Genomic DNA, 19,882 nt, shown 5'->3' with positions numbered 1-19,882 from the left:
CAAGATGAAACGCTCAAAGTATATGATTCTGCAAACTCTTCCTTTTCAATAAATCGTCTTGTCTATTGAAGTAAATATTCATTGTAGTATCTTCTATTCTAACACACTTCTTCCCTCAATCTCTAAATGTGGAACTCCCCACTCTAGAGTAAATATTTATTTCTTGTTCTGCACATGGAAGACCTAAAAGAGCTGTTAAGAAGAAATAATGGCATTTGCTACCAAATAAACCTGTTGGACTTTAACCTGGTGTTGTTAAAACTCTTACTCTTACCCCAGTCCAACGCTGGCATCTCCACATCAAAAAGAAATAACGCAATTGAGGAAGCAAAGCCTGCAAACTACTAATTGAAACCGATATAATGCATGATGATCAAACAATATATTTGAAAGAAAAATCATGCAAAAGAGGCAATTCAATACAAGGCTTTTCAAGAACCACATGCAACATCTGGTGACGGCCACTCAGATGAAGAATTCCAGAATAAGGACCTTCATTTATTCTTCGCAGCGAGTCACACTGACTAGAAAAAAGGTGAGAGAATACCTTCCTAGTAACAAAAAAACTGTCACCTTGGCAAATTAAATTATTTAAAATTCGAGAACAACTACAATGCCTTGATTTGTCCATGGCTTTCCATGTGCAGAACAAGAAATAAATATTTACTCTGGAGTGGGGAGTTCCACATTTAGAGATTGAGGGAAGAAGTGTGTTAGAATAGAAGATACTACAATGAATATTTACTTCAATAGACAAGACGATTTATTGAAAAGGAAGAGTTTGCAGAATCATATACTTTGAGCTTAGGAAAAATGGGAGAGTAACGCAAAAGCACAACACAAGAAACCGGAGAAGGAGTAGACCGTATGGTCACCCAAGCCTGATCCACCATTCCATGGCTGACCGTGAGGGAGTGGGGTGGTGGGGACTGTAGTCGAGGCCAATCAGCAAAGTAGTATTAAAAGATTAGAGAGAAACAAGAACGAATTTGCTGCAAAGGTGTGAGAGAAGGGCCCGGCAAAATAAATTATTTTCTGCTGTATTGAAATGCTCGAGCAAAACATTCGGTCAATTCATTGAATAAGGACCCCAAGAAACACCAGTAAGAAACGTGTCTACAAATTTTCAAGCTGACAGATGGCAGGATTTTCCCATCTGTATTCTAATTGCGGTGTCGGGCGGCATTTTCCCACCAAGCACAATGGTGGATTTTTGCGCCATATTGTCGCTTCCCATCTCATTAATTATTCATCAACAAGAAACAATTCCGATCGCCTCCAATTCGCCCGCCTTGCGGTTCTTTCTTCAGGACGTCATATTTAAGCTACACTTGCATACAGCATTCCCAAAGTGTGCAGCGGAGGACTGCCTCATGGAATGTTGGGTTTCCAAATGGAAGAAGCATGCTGCTCCTAAATTTAGTTGTGGCTCACTGAATCACCAGCTGGATGCTGTGGAGGACCACCATGATGTCCTCTCACTCCATCATGGTGGGAGGAAGTCCACCAGTGTCACCAATCTGGCTTGGGAGGCTATGGCAATGGCCGTAAGTGCTAACGATGCACAGGGAAGGTCAGCCATTTTTCCAGGGTAAGTCAATCATCTGATCGCTCGTAACTCCCACACTCACAAAACCCCTCATAGGATGACTCTCCATAGGGATCTCACACACTGCCAGCTCGAGGGATATCACCACTTACTCACTAAAACATTCACATCTCCAATATGTATCTCACAACCTCATCCTGAGCACAGCTCCACTCACCAGCACACAAGACAGGCACAGTTATCCTCGGCTTTGGCATATGTCCTGCTCACACTATCTCCATTTCTCTTTATGCAGGACAAACTGGCACACAATAGGAGTCAGAGCTCCATGACCATGGGTGGACTGGCCAAAATCAAGGCCCTCACTCTCAATAAGGGGCATGCCATCAGACTGGCTGGAGAGAACTGGGATCGTGCCTGTGGCAATGGTGAGATGGTGGTACATACCCAAGTGAGAATCCCACCAGCTTATCCCTCAGACAACCATACTGTGGGGCCATTGTCGTGTTCTTGATTCACCTGTCATGCACTAATTATCCCTACTCTCTTTCATAGGCATCTTTGAAAAGTGCCCAAGGACATCAACAAACCAGGCCCTCATCTCCAGCCCTGAGGACACCTTGGATGAGGATCTAGAGGATAGCACCATTGAAGAGCTGTCACAGCACTCACCCACACACTGCAGCAGTGCAGAGACAAATACATTGGTGGGATCTAGTTCTAGAATAGCTTCTGGCTGACATCTAGTGAGCACAGCACACAATCTGGTCCACAGCAGGAAGAGGCAGGGACCTCTGATTTCTCCAGTACATGGGGGAACTGTTGGGGGACAGGATTCTGCCGAGTCCCAGTCTGATGATGAGCCTCCGGACTCGGTCCTAACTCAGCTGCAGTGAAGATCAGGAGAATGTCAGGAGGGTTTGTCATCTGCTTTCCATGGATTGCAACATATGACAGTGGAGACCATCCATGTTCACTCTGAGGTCATAGCGCCGGCATACCAATGCACTGAACTCAACCCTGGTAGGATGGCGGCTGTAATGGAGATCTTGGTCCAGGGCATAGGTCCTGCACTGCACCGGGAGCTGCACTTTATCGATGTCAACATTGATGACTTCCATCAGTGGCTATGCTGGGGCGTTGGAGGGGGGTGCTGGGGGGTGGAGGCACAGGGCAAGTCAATCTCACTCCAAATCTCTGCCCTTCAGACAACAAGGTCTGCCGAGGATGCAATGCATCTTTTGTGTATGACCTCCTGTTTATGATGAGCTGTATTGCTGTCAATCAGCTGTGACACCATGGTCCCTCCCTCCACTTATCACTGATGGGGCTATCATCTGTCTCTTGTCGATGCTGTCCGCTTCTATTTCACCACAAGTGTGTGTCTATTATCAGATCATTACTGAGATCAGTGATGCCACAGTGTGCTTGTGGAAGGAACCTTGTTCATGCTTTGCTGGGCCAGGTCGTGCTAATTCTTGGCTGTTTAAGGTTGAAGCTGAGGTACTCACACATGTCATTTGTGATACTGAAAGGTGAGAGTGCTGTGTTCAGGGAGAGACATTTGAACACACATGGAGAAAGGTCATATATCCGAGGGGGTTTCATGTACTCAATGGCGTCCAGCAGGATTTTCCATCTATACTTGGAGCTTGTGCCCACTCCTGTCTGCCTTGCGCATTGCCAACTCTCTCAGTGCACAGATGCTAAGCTCACTGATAACTGTGAGCATCTTTCAACCTTGATATACTAGATCTCTGCCCCTAGAAGCCACATGATTGTGCTGGCACTTGACACTACATCCTTGAGCCTTTCTCACCTTGTAGCTGCCTGAATTGCAGCTACAAGGCTCTCATCACTACGTCGGGATTCAGCACTGTGCCAAGATCTGTACAGTCTGTCCTGGTCTAAACCCTCATTGAGGTCAGTGATGATAAATCCAAATGGTGCTGTGTTACGGTCAGTGGAACATTTCAGCATCCTCTGGGCAGGCTTTAGACAATGCTGAGAGGAGCAATGGGATAGGAGCAAGGAGGTAATAAAGCTGACATGGGCTCAGTATTACTAATGAAGCATGGCCTTGTGGGCTTCATGGTCTCCTCGCATTTTGGAGCTTGCGGGGGCCAGGGCTGGTCACGGGGGCAGAACTGTGGTGAAGAGGATGTATTTGAATGTATGGCAGGCAAGTGTGTGAACATTGCAATCCTCTGGTGATCCACATCCATGGAAATGTCAAGATGCAATGTGATCGAGTAGAAGCTGACACAGGTGACTAAGTTGTGTCAAAATGAAATAAGACCTGCAGAATCCTCTCAGCTGCCTTGGCTCCAATTGTGCCGTATCAGTGTCACCATCAAGGTCACTGGCCAACAAAATCCTGGCCAGTAAAAGGCACATTTCAAGGTGGTCCTCTCCTTACCAGCTGCCCCCTCGCCCCTCCTCCCCTCACATTGTCCCATCCCCACCTTTACATGACTGCCTACTATGAGATTGCCATGGCCAGGCTCTGGGATCCTCTTTCGCTGCATTCTAATATGACACTCTTTGGAATAAACATGAGATATGATGTTCATAGAGAAACTGTGAGTATTTGAGAGGTGGTGGATGGGGGGGGGGCGGTTTGGTGGTTGGGGAGGGTGGTGGTGGGGTGGGGGGGGGGGGGGGGGGGGGGGGGGAGGCTGAGGTTTCTTATCTGTGAACCAGCCAGTGCCAACACTCTTGAGTTCCTGCTTTTAAGACGCATGCGCAGCTTATCTAGTCATCCAAATACCCTCGACCTCCTTATGACTCTGAGCAATTGGCATGTTTGGAACAAGAGGTTAACACAAGGAGATCGATTAATGACATGACCTGGGATTTACTTTATTGCCTCTCTCTTCTGATTCCCTGCACTGTCATTGAACGGTTACAAATATGTCTCAGCTGTGCATTTCTCCTAATTTAGGAGTATAAGGTTCAGTTGGGCATTTCTTTATTTGTCCCCAACTCCACCCACTCCCAGTGCAGCGCACCACTCCTCCAAAGAGTCCTCAGAATCCTCACCAGCAGAATTTATTTATCAGTTGACTTTTGTGCTGTGTCATTCTTTCAGTTTACAAGATGGTGATGTCGAGGCCTCACTACCAGACCAGCTGGGATCCTCCCTGTATGACTGTGGAAATCCCTCACATTGTCCTGAATTAGCACAATATTAATCGCAGGGAGGTTACGCTTCACTTATACAGGGCATTGGTGAAACCACATCGGGAGTACTGTGTACAATACTGGTGTCCTTATTTAAAGGAAAGATGGAAATGCATTAGAAGCAGCTCAGAGAAGATTTACCAGATCAATACCTGAAATGGGCAGGCTCTCTTATGAGGAAAGGTTCATGGACAGACTCGGCTTGTATCCACTGCAGTTTAGAAGAGTAAGAGGCAACTTGATTGAAGCATAAAATCCTGAAGGGACTTGACAAGGTGGCAAAGTGGGTGTGGAGAAGATGTTTCCTCTTGTGGGAGAATCTAGAATCACTGTTTCAAAATAAGGCTTTGCCCATTTAGAATCATAGAATCACAGAATCCCTACAATGGAGAAGGAGGCCATTCATAAGAACATAAGAAATAGGAGCAGGAGTAGGCCATCTAGCCCCTCGAGCCTGCCCCGCCATTCAATAAGATCATGGCTGATCTGAAGTGGATCAGTTCCACTTACCCGCCTGATCCCTATAACCCCTAATTCCCTTACCGATCAGGAATCCATCTATCCGTGATTTAAACATATTCAACGAGGTAGCCTCCACCACTTCAGTGGGCAGAGAATTCCAGAGATTCACCACCCTCTGAGAGAAGAAGTTCCTCCTCAACTCTGTCCTAAACTGACCCCCCTTTATTTTGAGGCTGTGCCCTCTAGTTCTAGCTTCCTTCGGCCATCAAGTCTGCACCAACCACAATCCTACCCATCCCAATCCCCGTGGCCCCACGTATTTACCCTGTTAGTGCCCCTGACACTAAGGGGCAATTTACCATGGCCAATCAACCAAGGACAGAGATGAGGAAAAAAAAAAATTATCTCAGAGGTTTGAGAGACTTTGGAATTCTCTTCCTCGAAAGGCAGTTGTGACAGAGTCTCTGAATATTTTAAAGGCAGAGGTAGACAGGTTCTTGACTAACAAGGAAATGAAAGGTTTTTTTAAAGTTTATTTATTAGTCTCACGAGTCGGCTTACATTAACACTGCAATGAAGTTACTGTGAAAATCCCCTAGTGTTTCCACGCAGTTAAATATAGTAATGAAGCTATTGTCCTAAATCGCACACCTGCAATGTCACAGATCAGTTGATATTTTTTTTTATATAAAAAAGAACAACTTCGGCACACGTTTGCCCGAAGTAACAAATGTCATTCGATGTTACTCAACACATTTGATTTTAAATTCAGAAAGGTTTGTGCACACATTTAAGGCTGTTTCAGAAGACATTACACATAAATCACCCCATAGGTCAGACGCATAGGTGATTTTCACAGTGACTTCATCGCAGTGCTAATGTAAGCCTACTTGTGACACTAATAAATAAATTTTGTGCAGAAAATCTGACCATAAAACCTACACCTAATTGAAAATTAGCGCCAATTCTGGAAAGCAGTTTCAATGATGACTTAACTGGTAAATACACTGCCGAGTGATACAGTCAGATTTAAACAGCAGGAACATTCCAGAAACAATCCTTCAGCAATGCTAAATTAGCTAATCTCAGGGAGTCAAAGAACAAAGAAAATTACAGCATTGGAACAGGCACTTCGGCCCTCCAAGCCTGCACCGATCATGCTGCCCGACTTAATTAAAACCCCCTACCCTTGCGGGAACCAAATCCCTTTATTCTCATCTGATTCATGTATTTGTCAAGACGCCCCTTAAAAGTCACTACCGTATCCGCTCCCACTACCTCCCCGGCAACGAGTTCCAGGCACCCACCACCCTCTGTGTAAAAAATCTTCCTCGTACATCTCCTTTAAACCTTGCCCCTTGCACCTTAAATCTGTGCCCCCAAGTAATTGGCTCTTCCACCCTGGGAAAAAGTTCTGACTATCCACTCTGTCCATGCCTCTCATAGTCCTGTAGACTTCTATCAGGTCGCCTCTCAACCTCCGTCATTCCAGTGAGAACAAACCAAGTTTCTCCAACCTCTCCTCATAGCTGATGCTCTCCATACCAGGCAACATCCTGGTAAATCTTTTCTGTACCCTCTCCAAAGGCTCAACATCCTTCTGGTAGTGTGGCGACCAGAGAGTCAATGAGAGACTTTCTGTGACTAGCCTCAGCTGAGAATAGGGAGGGTATGCAGCATTAGTTAGAATTCCCATTTCGGATTGATATCTGGATTGGTGTGCCAGGGCAGCACAGTGGCATAGTGGTAAGCACTGCTGCCTCATACGCCAGGGACCCAGGTTCGATTCCTGGCTTGGGTCACTGTGTGTGTGGAGTTTGCCCCGTGTCTGCGTGGGTTTCCTCCGGGTGCTCCGGTTTCCTCCCACAGTCCGAAAGATGTGTGTGTTAGGTGGATTGGCCATGCTAAATTACCCATGAGGGTCAGGGGGACTAGCTAGGATAAAGGCATGGAGTTATGGGGACGGCGCCTGGGTGGGATTCTGGTCTGTGCAGACTCAATGGGCCGAATGGCCTCCTTCTGCACTGTAGGGATTCTCTGTAGGATTCTATGATTTCAATGGCCACCAGGAATGAAACATGAAGCAGAATGAAGAATAGAAGAAGGGGAAATATTGTGGAGGAAAGATCTCCTTGCAGAATACATACTTCTAATAGATGAGTGTTGTACCAACACCGCAGGTCAAAGTTTTTTTTTAAACATAGTTGCTCATGTTGTAGCTTCAAATAACTCACATTTTTCACGACAGCATTTGCAACCTGAACTGATGTATACATTTCACGCATATTAAATGGTTTAACAAGTCCTTTGATATATCACCAGCGTTTATGTTTTCGCTGAATTACAATTTGATTTTAGACCAGAAAATCGCACTGATATTTCCTCCGGGCTGGGTTTTGGCCAGCTGCCGCAGATTTTCCCAAAGTGAGATATCATCTGTGAGTGCTCTGACTGCGGGAACGCGTCTCTGCAAATGTCACCGTTCTATTTCTGTTTAATGTTTTTGCTGCAAATCGTATTGGAATTGATTTTGAAGCAAAGGGAAGAGGTTTGTGGATCTGTCATCATGAAGAGGCCATGCAGAGGAGTTCCTCCACAGGATGGAAGGGGTCCTGCAGCGACAAGGAGGCGGGGAGAGATCTCATAAAACCTCCCAGCACTCAAAGTAGGACTGCTGTATTCTAGCCTTTTTGAGGAGGCAGATAACGCCAGTGAAATTAATGTCTTTTTAATTGAACTCCTTCACTGAAGGAATTTTCATGCTGCTTTTCAAATGTCATTTAAAAATGCTGCATAGATTTATGTATAACAATTTTCAGCAAAACAGCCAAGAGTCACTGTAGCTATCTCTTTCTTTCTAATTGCTGATCATTTGCAATTTGCAGCTGAGCAAGACCATGTATTGAACATAAATTGTCTTTGGGACATGGGCATCTCGAGTGAGACCAGCATTTGTTGCCCATTCCTAATTGCTTTTGACTAGGTGGTACATCATACAGGGGTATAAAGGTTGGCGAATAAATTCTGTGCACGGATATTGCAATGCACTGCACCACGGTGCTTTCAGAATCTTCATTGGGTGGACTTCTCTCAACCGGCCCATGGTGGGCTTGGTGGTGGGCAGACAGGGAGCATCTGACGGGATCCAAAAAGTCAAAACACAAAGGTGTAAAATTACATCGCAATTCTCCCCATCGCACCATGGCACAGTGGTTAGCATCACTGCCTCACAGCGCCAGGGACCCAGATTTGATTCCTTGTAAATCTCTTCTGTACCCCCTCTGGTGCAATGTCATCCTTTCTGTAATGAAGTGACCAGAGCTGCAAACAGTACTCAAAGTTGTAGCCTAATTAGTGTTTTATATAACTCCAGCATAATCTCCCTGCTCTTGCATTCTCTGTCTTGGTAAAAAGGAAAGTATTCCATATACTATCTTAATCACCTTGGCAACCTGCCCTGCACTTTCAGGGATCTATGGACATGAACTCCAAGTCCCTCACTTAGTTGACACCTCTCAGTATCCTTCCATTTAACGTGTAATTCTTTGCCTTGCTCAAGCCGGGATGGCACAATGGCACAGTGGTTAGCACTGCTACTTCACAGCACCAGGGACCCGGGTTCAATTTCCAACTTGGGTCTCTGTCTGTCTGGAGTTTGCACATTCTCCCTGTGTCTGTGTGGGTTTCCTCCGAGTGCTCTGGTTTCCTCCCACATTCCAAAAGACGTGCTGGTTAGGTGCACTGGCTATGCTAAATTCTCCCTCAGTGTACCTGAACAGGCTCCGGAGTGTGGTGACTAGAGGATTTTCACAGTAACTTCATTACAGTGTTAATGTAAGCCTACTTGTGACACTAATAAACTTAAACTTAAAATCTCCAAAATCTCCAGTCGCCTGACTTAAACTTGCAATAAACTTAAAACTTGAACTAAACTAATCTTTCTTTTTTCCCCCAGACAGGTGGCGCGAACGCCATTTACATTCATTTGTATCTCATGAATGCTCCTTCAAATAGCTGCTCGCCAGCATTCCATCAGGCCTTCCAAACTTGTGTCACGGCCAGCAGGAAATCACATCAGCGTCAAACCCGATTGCTAAAAAATGGTGTGCACAAAGTGGCCTTCAGTTACTTTTTTTATTCATCAGTGTCACAAGTAGGCTTACATTAACACTGCATTGGAATTATGCTGAAAGTCCCCTAGTCGCCACACTCAGGCACCTGTTTGGGTACATTGAGGGAGAATTTAACATGGCCAATGTACCTAACCAGCACGTTTCTCGGACTGTGGGAGGAAACTGGAGCACCCGGAGGAAACTCACGCAGATACAGGGAGAACGTGCAGATTCCGCACAGTGACACAAGCCGGGAATCGAACCTGGGTCCCTAGTGCTGTGAGGCAGCAGTGCTAACCACTGTGCCAACAAAGTTTTGAGCTGAATGCAACAAAACTTTCTGCCATAGTGCCGTGCTGTTCCTAATGCACTGCGCACCACTCTGCCGGGGCAAACCAGTTCGTGTCCTCCATTGCCGTGCTGAGCTGATCTCCCTCAACATTACCGTGTTGCTGGACTTATGAACCCTCCTGTGTCACTGCCTCGGTTCAGTACAGCGCCTGGGGTTGGGGAGAATAGGAGTCTCCTCCCTGGTGCCACACGCACCAGTCTCTCCCTGCACAGTACTATGCTGTGGAGCTTATGCAACCAGTGCAATAAAAGTCCGAAGTTTGATGGGGGTGGAGTGCCAGGTACGACCTGATCAAAACCAGTGGGGCAATGTGGAAGATGGGAAGGGTAGGGCAAGGGCTCATGATGGCAGGCAGGAGGTGGATGAAGGAGACAAACAACGGAAGGCAGAAGGAAGACCAAGCAAAAGGAAGCAGGACCATGACAAGGATGCATGAGAAGCTCACAAACATGGGGGTCACATTACTTACTGGTAGGAGATGGGTGAAGACTCCAGAGATCCAAGCGGGGCATAGGCAGGTGATGCATTTGAGGGAAGGTGATTGAATCGAGGAACAGACTTCTTCTTGAGGCTACGAGTGTTTTCAGTTAGAGTCATAGCATAGCATCCTACAGTGCAGAAGGAGGCCATTTGGCCCATCGAGTCTGCACCAACCACAATCCCACCCAGGCCCTATGCATTTACCCTAGCTAGTCCTCCTGACACTAAGGGGCAATTTAGCATGGCCAATCCACCTAACCCGCACATCTTTGGACTGTGGGAGGAAACCGAAGCACCGGTTTCCCCGGAGGAAACCCACGCAGACATGGGGAAAATGTCCAAAGTCCACACAGACAGTGACCCAAGCTGGGAATTGAACCCAATTCCCTGGCACTGTGAGGCAGCAATGCTAACCACTGTGCCGCCCTGACAAAGTTGCTGACATCCTGCATGGTCTGGTGGAGACAGTTGAGAGTGAGGTGAGAGTGAGGTGAGTGTGTAGAACTGGTGGTTTAAATATAGCACTGGGACCTTTAACCCATCAGCTGGACGAATCAGCTGCTGGCCCGTGAGGAGAGTCAGAGGGGGATTAATCTGTGTCTAATTAATAAGGTTTAACTGCTGAATCTGACGCGCAATCCTGCCATTCTGGTTGGCGGGACAGGCACCGCTGGAGCCACTTGCCACCGCACTTCGTCTCAAAATGGGAGAAGTCTGCCCATTGTGTCTGTAGCTCCACAGATTGGGGTGCAGAAAGAGGAGGGGAGAAAAGGGGGAAAGAATTGGAGACTGCAGCATACTTACACACTCTACATGCAACAGCTATAAGAATATAAAGAAATGGGACCCGGAATAGGCCATTTGGCCCTTCAAGACTTTTCTACCTTTCAATAAGATTATGGTTGTTCCTCCACCTCATCTCCATTCTGCCGCACTATCCTCATATTGGTTGATTTCCACATCCATTTTGCTAGCACAGAACTGGAGTTGGGGCAGTCTTATACAACACTTGCATGCAGACTCCCATTGTTCTTGGTTATTGCTTCCCCATCTCCCTTCAAACGAAACGCACAATATTTGTATTCCCGTGCGCAGCTACTTAACTTTGAAGAGCCGGCAATTAAACTTAAAGGCTGAATGCTCTTCATAGTCTATTGGGCACCTTTCATTTTTCTTCCATTGCACAGCTCAAACTGTGCTGTGAGTGTATGATCTGACCTACCAGCATTCAGCAAGGTCAACTCATCGTGTTGTCAATGAGTAATCTGGGTCTTGCTCAGTGATCCCAGCATTTAAAGAAAATCCAAGATCCCTGATCTGTGCTGACATTTTCTTTTCACATTTCTACGCCAAACAAAAATCTTACCTTGACCATGACTGTGTTGATTGCTCGCCTGTCAATCACTTTCCTAATTACGAAATACCAATCACATAGGTAAAGACAAAACAGGCTGAGAATTTTACGGTAAGTAACGTGATTTAAGTAAATATAGTGATGATGAGTTTATTTACAACAGATATCGACTGCCTCCTATGCACTCAATTCCCTCATTCATTTGATCTTTTTGCTGAGTAGTTAACAGTTCATTAAACTGGCCTGTTTCCTTTTATTGATCTGGTTTTTATATGTGCATTTTTTTTGCAGGTAACTTTTAACGTTCATTGTGTCCACAAAGTTTATAGTGTGTGGCAGCTGATCCAACAAGACATATTAAATGTTCGATTTCCATTTTATTTATTGAGATAATTGTGAAGAGAATTAATTACAGAGTGAATGCAGCAATCCAATCTTACCAGCAGACAGTTGTGCACAATGAAAGCACAGGTCTGCAAGTGGCGATAAGGCCATTCGTGCTCAAGATCTGACCCGAACTCACTTCAAAAGCAACACCCCTACTACCAACAATAAAGTTCCCCTGCCCTTTGCAGGGTCGTTGCTCCAAGAATACAGTATTCAGTAAAACAACTTACCCTTTCTCCATCCAACAGGAGGTGAACTCTGAAAAGGCTGGGGTCACTCACTACAATTTCTTCATTTCTGTACAGGATCTGGAATATCTTGCTGTAAACTGTGTTGTCGTGAATGAAGGGTGGGCTAGGGCCTGAATCACCTGCAAAAAATCAAACAATCACTGAGTATGCACAAAGAAAAAAAACTTTTACTGTCCAAAATCGCTGTGTAAAGCAATTCTGATTACCATCATGTTTTCAAATTACCAGAATAGCCTAACTTCAGAGAATTCTTCAGAAAGGAAAAGGCCAAAAGACATGACAATTGTTTTCCACAGATCAGCATGCCTGCCACTTTTTCCCCATAGTTAACTCATCCCTTCGCCCTCCAAAAACACCTCTACTTCACTTTTCTCTTCTTCAGTAACTTTTCCTACGCTTCTCTTCCACTTTTCTGTCCATTCCTCTTTCCAGACTCTTCAACTAAAGTTCTGACTAGGCCACAGCAGCTGAACCATCCTAATCAGAGTTAACACTGGCTTCCAGTTTGTCTGTAACTATATTGTCTATTCTCTCTCAAGCTTCAACACTATCAGCCACTCCACTAACACTATACTTCCATAAGACCTGATGTTATTCCGCTCTTCTGGTGCCACTCCCTCTGTTGGCTCTTTGTCCTGTTATTCTCATTTGCTATATCCCCCTGGTGGACTCCACCCTTGCTCAGCTCCTCTTCATTAACATTGTCAAATTACTTAATCAGCGAATCTCTCCGTGTCTGCATGGGTTTCCTCCGAGTGCTCCTCCCACAGTCCGAAAGACGAGCTGGTTAGATGCATTGGCCATGCTAAATTCTCCCTCAGTGTACCCGAACAGGCACCAGAGTGTGGCGACTAGGGAATTTTCACAGGAACTTATTGCACTGTATTACTTATTGCAAGTAAGCCTACTTGTGACACTAATAAATAAAATTTAAAAACTTTAAAATATTACTAATAAATGCAGGGCCAGTTTCCATGTGCAAGGTAAAACTAACTCTAACACCATCAGCGATGGTTCCTATAATATTGCTACCACCATTGCTACTACTACTAAAATAACTATATATATATAACGCCTTTACAAGCATACAAATTAGGAACAGGAGTATGCCATTCGGCCCCATGAGTCTGCTCTGAACTTTAACATAGAAGGCAAAGACTGAAGGAAAATCAGTTGCCAATCGAAACAAAGAAAGAATACTGATCACAAACTTGGTCTGTGATGTTTTAAAGTTTAAATTTATTTATTAGTGTCACAAGTAGGCTAACATTGGCACTGCAATGAAGTTACTGTGAAAATCCCCTATTCGCCACACTCCGGCCCCTGTTCGGGTACACTGAAGGAGAATGCAGCATGGCCAATGCACCTAACCAGCACATCTTTCAGACTGTGGGAGGAAACTGGAGCACCTGGAGAAAACTTACGCAGACACGGGGAGAACATGCAGACTCTGCACAGTCAGTGACCCAAGTTGGGAATCGAACCCGGGTGCCTGGCACTGTGAGGTAGCAATGCTAATCACTGTGCCAGGTATAGGCTCTAAGGAGAACTTTCAAAATAGAGGAATATCAAGAAGCAGAGTGATTTAGAGAAGGGCTTCCAGGGTTTGTAGCTAAAGGAATAGCCACCAATGCTGAGAGGAAAAGAGTGAAAGGAATACCCCAGAGACCAGATTAGAAAATAAAATAAATGGTAGGGGTGAAGCTTATGGAGAGCAGGGTGACATTGGGTGTTAAATACAAGGAAGGAATGTTAAAACTGAGGTACTGGGTATCAGGACACAATATTCATTAGCAAGGACAGAGTCAATGGGTGTAGGGGTTGGTGTAGTCAAGGGAACATGAAGCACTGTTAGTATGAGCTGAGGTTTTGAGAGGATGGCAATTGGCACTCTCGTCAATAGAATGCAGGGATAATCAAGAATGGTGGTAACAGGAGCATAAATGAAGATTTCACTAGCAGATGGGTTGAGGGAGGTGCGGCGGTAGATGATATTAATGAGTTGGAAGTGGGTGTGCCGGAGAGAATGTGGGGTCAGAAATTCAGCTCAGTTTAAAACAGGATGTTAAACAGTCTGATTCAGTTGCCGGGAGGTAGATAATGTCAGTGGCAAGGATTTCTGAAAGGGGCATGGTTTAACCTGAGGAAATTATAGCTCATCAAAAGCTGAATATTGGACAAGCAACTTGACAGTATAGAGATAATGGAAAGGTTGGCAGAGACACAGAAGTAGAGCTGCATGCCATCAGCATTTATGCAGAAGTTGAAGTGGATACCGTGTCCATGGATTATGTCGCCAAAGACAATGTATAGGTGAGGAAGGTGTGAGTCCATGGGGCTTCTTTTAACAAAGAACAACGAACAAAGAAAATTACAGCAAAGGAACAGGCCCTTCAGCCCTCCAAGCCTGCACCGACCATGCTGCCCGATTTAACTAAAACCCCCTAACCCTTCCGGGGACCATATCCCTCTATTCCCATCCGATTCATGTATCTGTCAAGATGCCCCTTAAAAGTCACTATCGTATCTGCTTCCACTACCTCCCCCAGCAACGAGTTCCAGGCACCCACCACCCCGTGTAAAAAATCTGCCTCGTACATCTCCTTTAAGCCTTGCCCCTCGCACCTTAAACCTGTGCCCCCTAGTAATTGACTCTTCTACCCTGGGAAAAAGCTTCTGACTATCCACTCTGCCAATGCCTCTCATAATCATTATGGTGATGGTGTGGACTCGAAAAAGAAAGTAGTGCTCAAAATCATTCTGAACACAGTCAGAAAGCTAAATCACATGAGAAAACACTGCCAATCTGAATAAAAAAACACTGGTGTACTGGAACAGCGATCAACCATGTCCAAAATGAATGAGGAGAATTAATGTATTGTGGTTACGGTCACAGAGAATGGCATTATACCTTTCGTTAGAATTATTTCAGTGCTGATGGAGAGATAAAAAGCTGTTGGAAGAGATTTAAACTAGGCACACATCAGGGGTATGAGAACACATTCAAGTACCTTACAGAGGAATGTAGATTGTCGTAGATGTGCTGGTTAACATGGATGAGGGGCAGGATTCTCCAGCCTCCCAGCCGTGTGATTCTTGGCAGTAGGAAATAGTGCGCCGTTCGCTAGCAAGGGATTCTCTGGTCCCGCCGCTGACAATGGGATTTCTCATTGAAGCCACCCCATGCCGCCAGGAAACCCACTGGTGAGGGTGCGCTGCCGGTGGGACCAGAGAATCCTGCCACCAGCGAACAGCCGGAGAATCCCACCCGTGGTTTGTCGAGAAGACGAGGATAATGACAGTTTTCAGAAAGATTGGGTGGTAAGCGCTGATGAAGGGTAACTGTATATGATGTCAGCTCGCAGCCGGGCTGGGAAGCTCAGTGGCTCGGAGTTTAGTCTGAATGGTGTGGAGGGGCCTAATGGAGGAGATGAACATGGAACGGTCGTGGGGGCAATGGGTGAGAAATTAGAAGAGGAAGGAGATGAGGGTTAAGAGAAAAGGGAATGGTCGAGTTTGCATTAGGGAGAAAGAGAAATGGAAGGCAGCAGAAGCAGCTTAATGGATGATATCTATCTCAGTGATGCAGAAATCCATGAGATCCTTATATAACTATCTCAGCCCATGGGCTATGTACGTGTGGTTTAGATTTACTGCTGACTATGAGAGACCATTTTTTTTCCTAATAAACCTCTATGCTCTGTATTTCTCTCCCTAAAATACTCTAACATGCTTCATACTGTTTCTCCCTGCCTCCAAAAGTCTCTGTAAAAACCCAACTGCCCTCTTGTACTACGGTACCCTCATCTCTCCTCCCTCATCAAATTGCCTCACTTCTAGCCTATTATTCAACTCTATCCTTAGAAAAGAGTCACTGAATTCTTTACAATAAAGAGTGCTATGAAATTGTGACTAACTTCATGGTAAGTTATTCCACATCTTTTTATTCTCTTTTGAGTGGAAAAAAGATTTCCTTGAATTATCTTCTAATTTTTAATTTATTCATTTTAAACTTGTGTCCATTTGCAGTTGAATATCTCATTTCATTGGGTAATTTCCTTAAAATATTATGAACTGCCTTTGCAATCTCAAAATATTTACTCAGATCACTTCGAAGCAAGTACTTACTTCAATGTGGTAAGTATCATAGAATCCCTGGAGAGCAGAAGGAGGCCATTCATCCCATTGAGTCTGCACTGACCACAATCCCACCCAGGCCCTACGCGCATAACCCCACATATTTACCCCGCAAATCCCTCTAACCTACGCATCCCGGGACACTAAGGGGCAACTCAGCATGGCCAATGAACCTAACCTGCACATCTTTGGACTGTAGGAGGGAACCGGAGCACCCGGAGGAAACCCACATAGACATGGGGATAATGTGCAAATTCCACACAGACAATACCCAAGCCGGGAATCAAACCCAGGTCCCTGGAGCTGTGAGGCAGCAGTGCTAACCACTCTGCCACCGTGCTGCCCTCAGAGGCCTGGTAATTTTTCTCCGATGTTAAATTCCTGATAACTTAAGGTACCACTGTTGGTCATCTCTCTACCTATTCAGGGACAACAGTACCTCAATGAAGCTACTAGAACTGCAAACAATGCGCCAAATGATGTATGGCCAACAGATCCTAAAGGAGCTCCCAAAGCAAACGATATGAGTAAGTGCCTAGTAATTTCATGTTAACGCAACTATTCCAGCTTTGCATCTTAGCAAATGAAGCCATCTGAACTCAATGAAATTCTAGCGTGTGGTTACTCTTAGGCACCCATTACCCTGTTTGTAAACAAACCTTCCATTAAATTATAGTCTTGTAAAATCCCTTGCCGAACCATATGATCTCCTTGATGAGAATGCTGATTAATAATCACTCACAGGAACGCGACATAAATAATGATAAGGTTTCGAGGTTGTTTTGAATTTACAAGGATTTAGTGGTGTGACTCACTGTGATTCAGTATGTTATGGTGCACAGCAGCAGGTCTGTGGGTTCACATCTGCCATTCCTATGTCATGAGCTTTTGAATTCAGGTCAGAGGGCAGAATTGTAGTGGAGTCAGAAGGATTCCACAGGGCTTTCAAATCTGGGACCCCCCCCCCCACCGGCAATCCCCCACCCCAATCCTGACAAAAAACATTTTCGCTTGCAGCGGAAAGGGGGGCGTGACGAGATTCACAAGGGCGCAAATCTGTTGATTGAGACTTGAAACAGACCCCATTTTGGCAGATGCTAGATCCTCAACCTATAATGTGTGAGTCGTCAATTGATGGAGCGGACGTAAGAGGCGGGACTTTACGACCTTGCTCAGGCGAGGCTCGTAAAATGCTGCCCGAGGCCCACAGAGAATTCCGGCCAATAGCTCTCGGAAATAAGGTCTATGTAACGGTCTTGACCTAAAGTTTTTGAAACCGCATATTCTTTGAATCTTAAAAAAATCAGTCTGCAGCTAACACTAAGTTTAAAAAAAAACCTTTTCTGTATTTTTCTGATTGATGGGACCAGGTTAGAATTAAAAAGGAGCATCTACTTCTGCAGCTTCAATAGAGTTCTTTATTGATATTTCTCCCAGGGCCAAGTTTCAAAAGCTACAATTATCTCAGCAGGTGGTTCTGAGCTCATAGTTTGATTGGCAGCTTAAAGAAGCTTTAGGCAATTAGTTGTCTTTGATTTGTGGGGGCGTATATAAGTTTGTTTGTTCGTACAAGTAATTAACCATTTGAAGCGATTTAAAAATTCTGAATAGCTTCTATGAATAGAGATTTTTACATTATCAACTGTGTAGTAGTGAGAACGGTGTTTGAATGTTGGGAGGTTTTTTTTAAACCTTTACCTGACTTGAGGTCAGTCCATGGTGCATACTTGGTAAGTGGCTATGGAGTTAGCATGGGGGTTAGAAGGGTCAAGGGAGACTTGATGGGGATCATGAGTTGGTATTGAGTTGGCCTGAAGAGTGTGAGGGGCCAAAGAGGAAGGTTTGAGGGGCGCAAGGGGTGAGGGAAAAGGCCCAACAATTTCTATGACAACTGGGATAAAGTCCCAGAGAACCCGCCTTGGTATTTGAGGAACAGCTCCAAGTCAGGACCATCACCCACATCACCCACCCAAGTAGCTAAATTGCCCCTTTGTGTCAGGGGGATAGTAGTGTAAATAAGTGGGGTTATGGGGGTAGGGCCTGGGTGGGATTGTGATTGGTGCAGACTCGATGGATCGAATGGCCTCTTTCTACACTGTAGGGATTCTATGATTCAAAGAACAAAGAAAATTACAGCACAGGAACAGGCCCTTTGGCCCTCCAAGCCTGCACCGACGATGCTGCCCGACTGAACTAAAAACCCCTACCCTTCCGGGGACCATATCCCTCTATTCCCATCCTATTCATGTATTTGTCCAGATGCCTTTTAAAAGTCACTATCATATCCGCTTCCACTACCTCCCCCGGCAACGAGTTCCAGGCACCCACCACCCTCTGTGTAAAAATTCTGCCTCGTACATCTCCTTTAAACCTTGTCCCTCGTACCTTAAACCTATGCCCCCTAGTAATTGACTCTTCCACCCTGGGAAAAAGTTTCTGACTATCCTCTCTGTCCTTGCCTCTCAGAATCTTGTAGACTTCTATCAGGTCGCCCCGCAACCTCCGTCATTCCAGTGAGAACAAACCAAGTTTCTCCAACCTCTCCTCATAGCTAATGCCCTCCATACCAGGCAACATCCTGGTAAATCTTTTCTGTACCCTCTCCAAAGCCTGCACATCCTTCTGGTAGTGTGGCAACCAGAATTGAACACTATATTCCACGTGCGGCCTAACTGAGGTTCTATAAAGCTACAACATGACTTGCCAATTTTTAAACTCAATGCCCCGGCCGATGAAAGCAAGCATGCCGTATGCCTTCTTGACTACCTTCTCCACCTGCATTGCCACTTTCAGTGACCTGTGTACCTGTACAGCCAGATCCCTTTGCCTATCAATACTCTTAAGGGTTCTGCCATTTAGTGTATATTTCCTATCTGTATTAGACCTTCCAAAATGCATTACCTCACATTTGTCCGGATTAAACTCCATCTGCCATCTCTCCGCCCAAGTCTGCAACTGATCTATATCCTACTGTATCCTCTGATGGTCCTCATCGCTATCCACAATTCATACTAACTGCTGCCCTGAAAGGCAAAAGTGACACCTGGTGGTGTCACAACCATTCACACTGCATCAGCGGAAGCCATTGGATGGATTGTTAACCTCAACATCAAACTATTACCACTTCCCCAGACATATAAATGATAAAAAAATGAAGGTGGGCAATTATTTTTGAAAAGAAATGTGCAAAGTGCTCTCAGTCTTTTTGTAGCAATTCTCATTCCTATCTGACTCCAGTGGAGCTGGCGATGCTGTGAGGTGGTAGAGGATGAATGCATGTTCCTTCCAGGGTCCTATAGCGCACAGCAGAAAGATTAATTCACAAAATGGAGTTCGGTGCAGGGGTTTCTTCAGTCCATTTGAGGCTCCATTTGCTGGAATACCAATCCTGCTACTTTCCTATTATACCTACCTTAACAGGTCAAAGGAACCTCATTATGACATTTTATAAGAAGATGGCCCCTCCAATAATGCAGCTCTTCCTCAAATACTACACTGAAATTCCATCTACGAGATCAATTCAGGCAGGCGGTGGCATAGTGGTATTATCACCAGTAATCCAGAGATCAAGAGTAATGCTCTGGTGACCTGGGTTCAAATCCTGCCGTGACAGAT

General features: G+C 45.2%; 1 protein-coding gene across 1 annotated transcript in view; it reads right to left on the bottom strand.

Annotated features, from left to right (window-relative positions):
• Nucleotides 1-19,882, bottom strand: part of fam135b (family with sequence similarity 135 member B) — a 411,827-nt gene that overhangs the window by 182,678 nt on the left and 209,267 nt on the right. The window contains exon 4 of the mRNA XM_078217023.1: nt 12,110-12,249. Within this exon, the coding sequence (XP_078073149.1) occupies nt 12,110-12,249 (140 nt within the window). The remainder of the gene's footprint in view (nt 1-12,109; nt 12,250-19,882) is intronic.

Source organism: Mustelus asterias, chromosome 7 (assembly GCF_964213995.1).
Source record: "Mustelus asterias chromosome 7, sMusAst1.hap1.1, whole genome shotgun sequence".
NCBI classification, from domain to species: domain Eukaryota; kingdom Metazoa; phylum Chordata; class Chondrichthyes; order Carcharhiniformes; family Triakidae; genus Mustelus; species Mustelus asterias.
The sequence above is the reverse complement of the archived record's forward strand: the minus strand, read 5'-3'. Positions and strand labels throughout refer to the sequence as shown.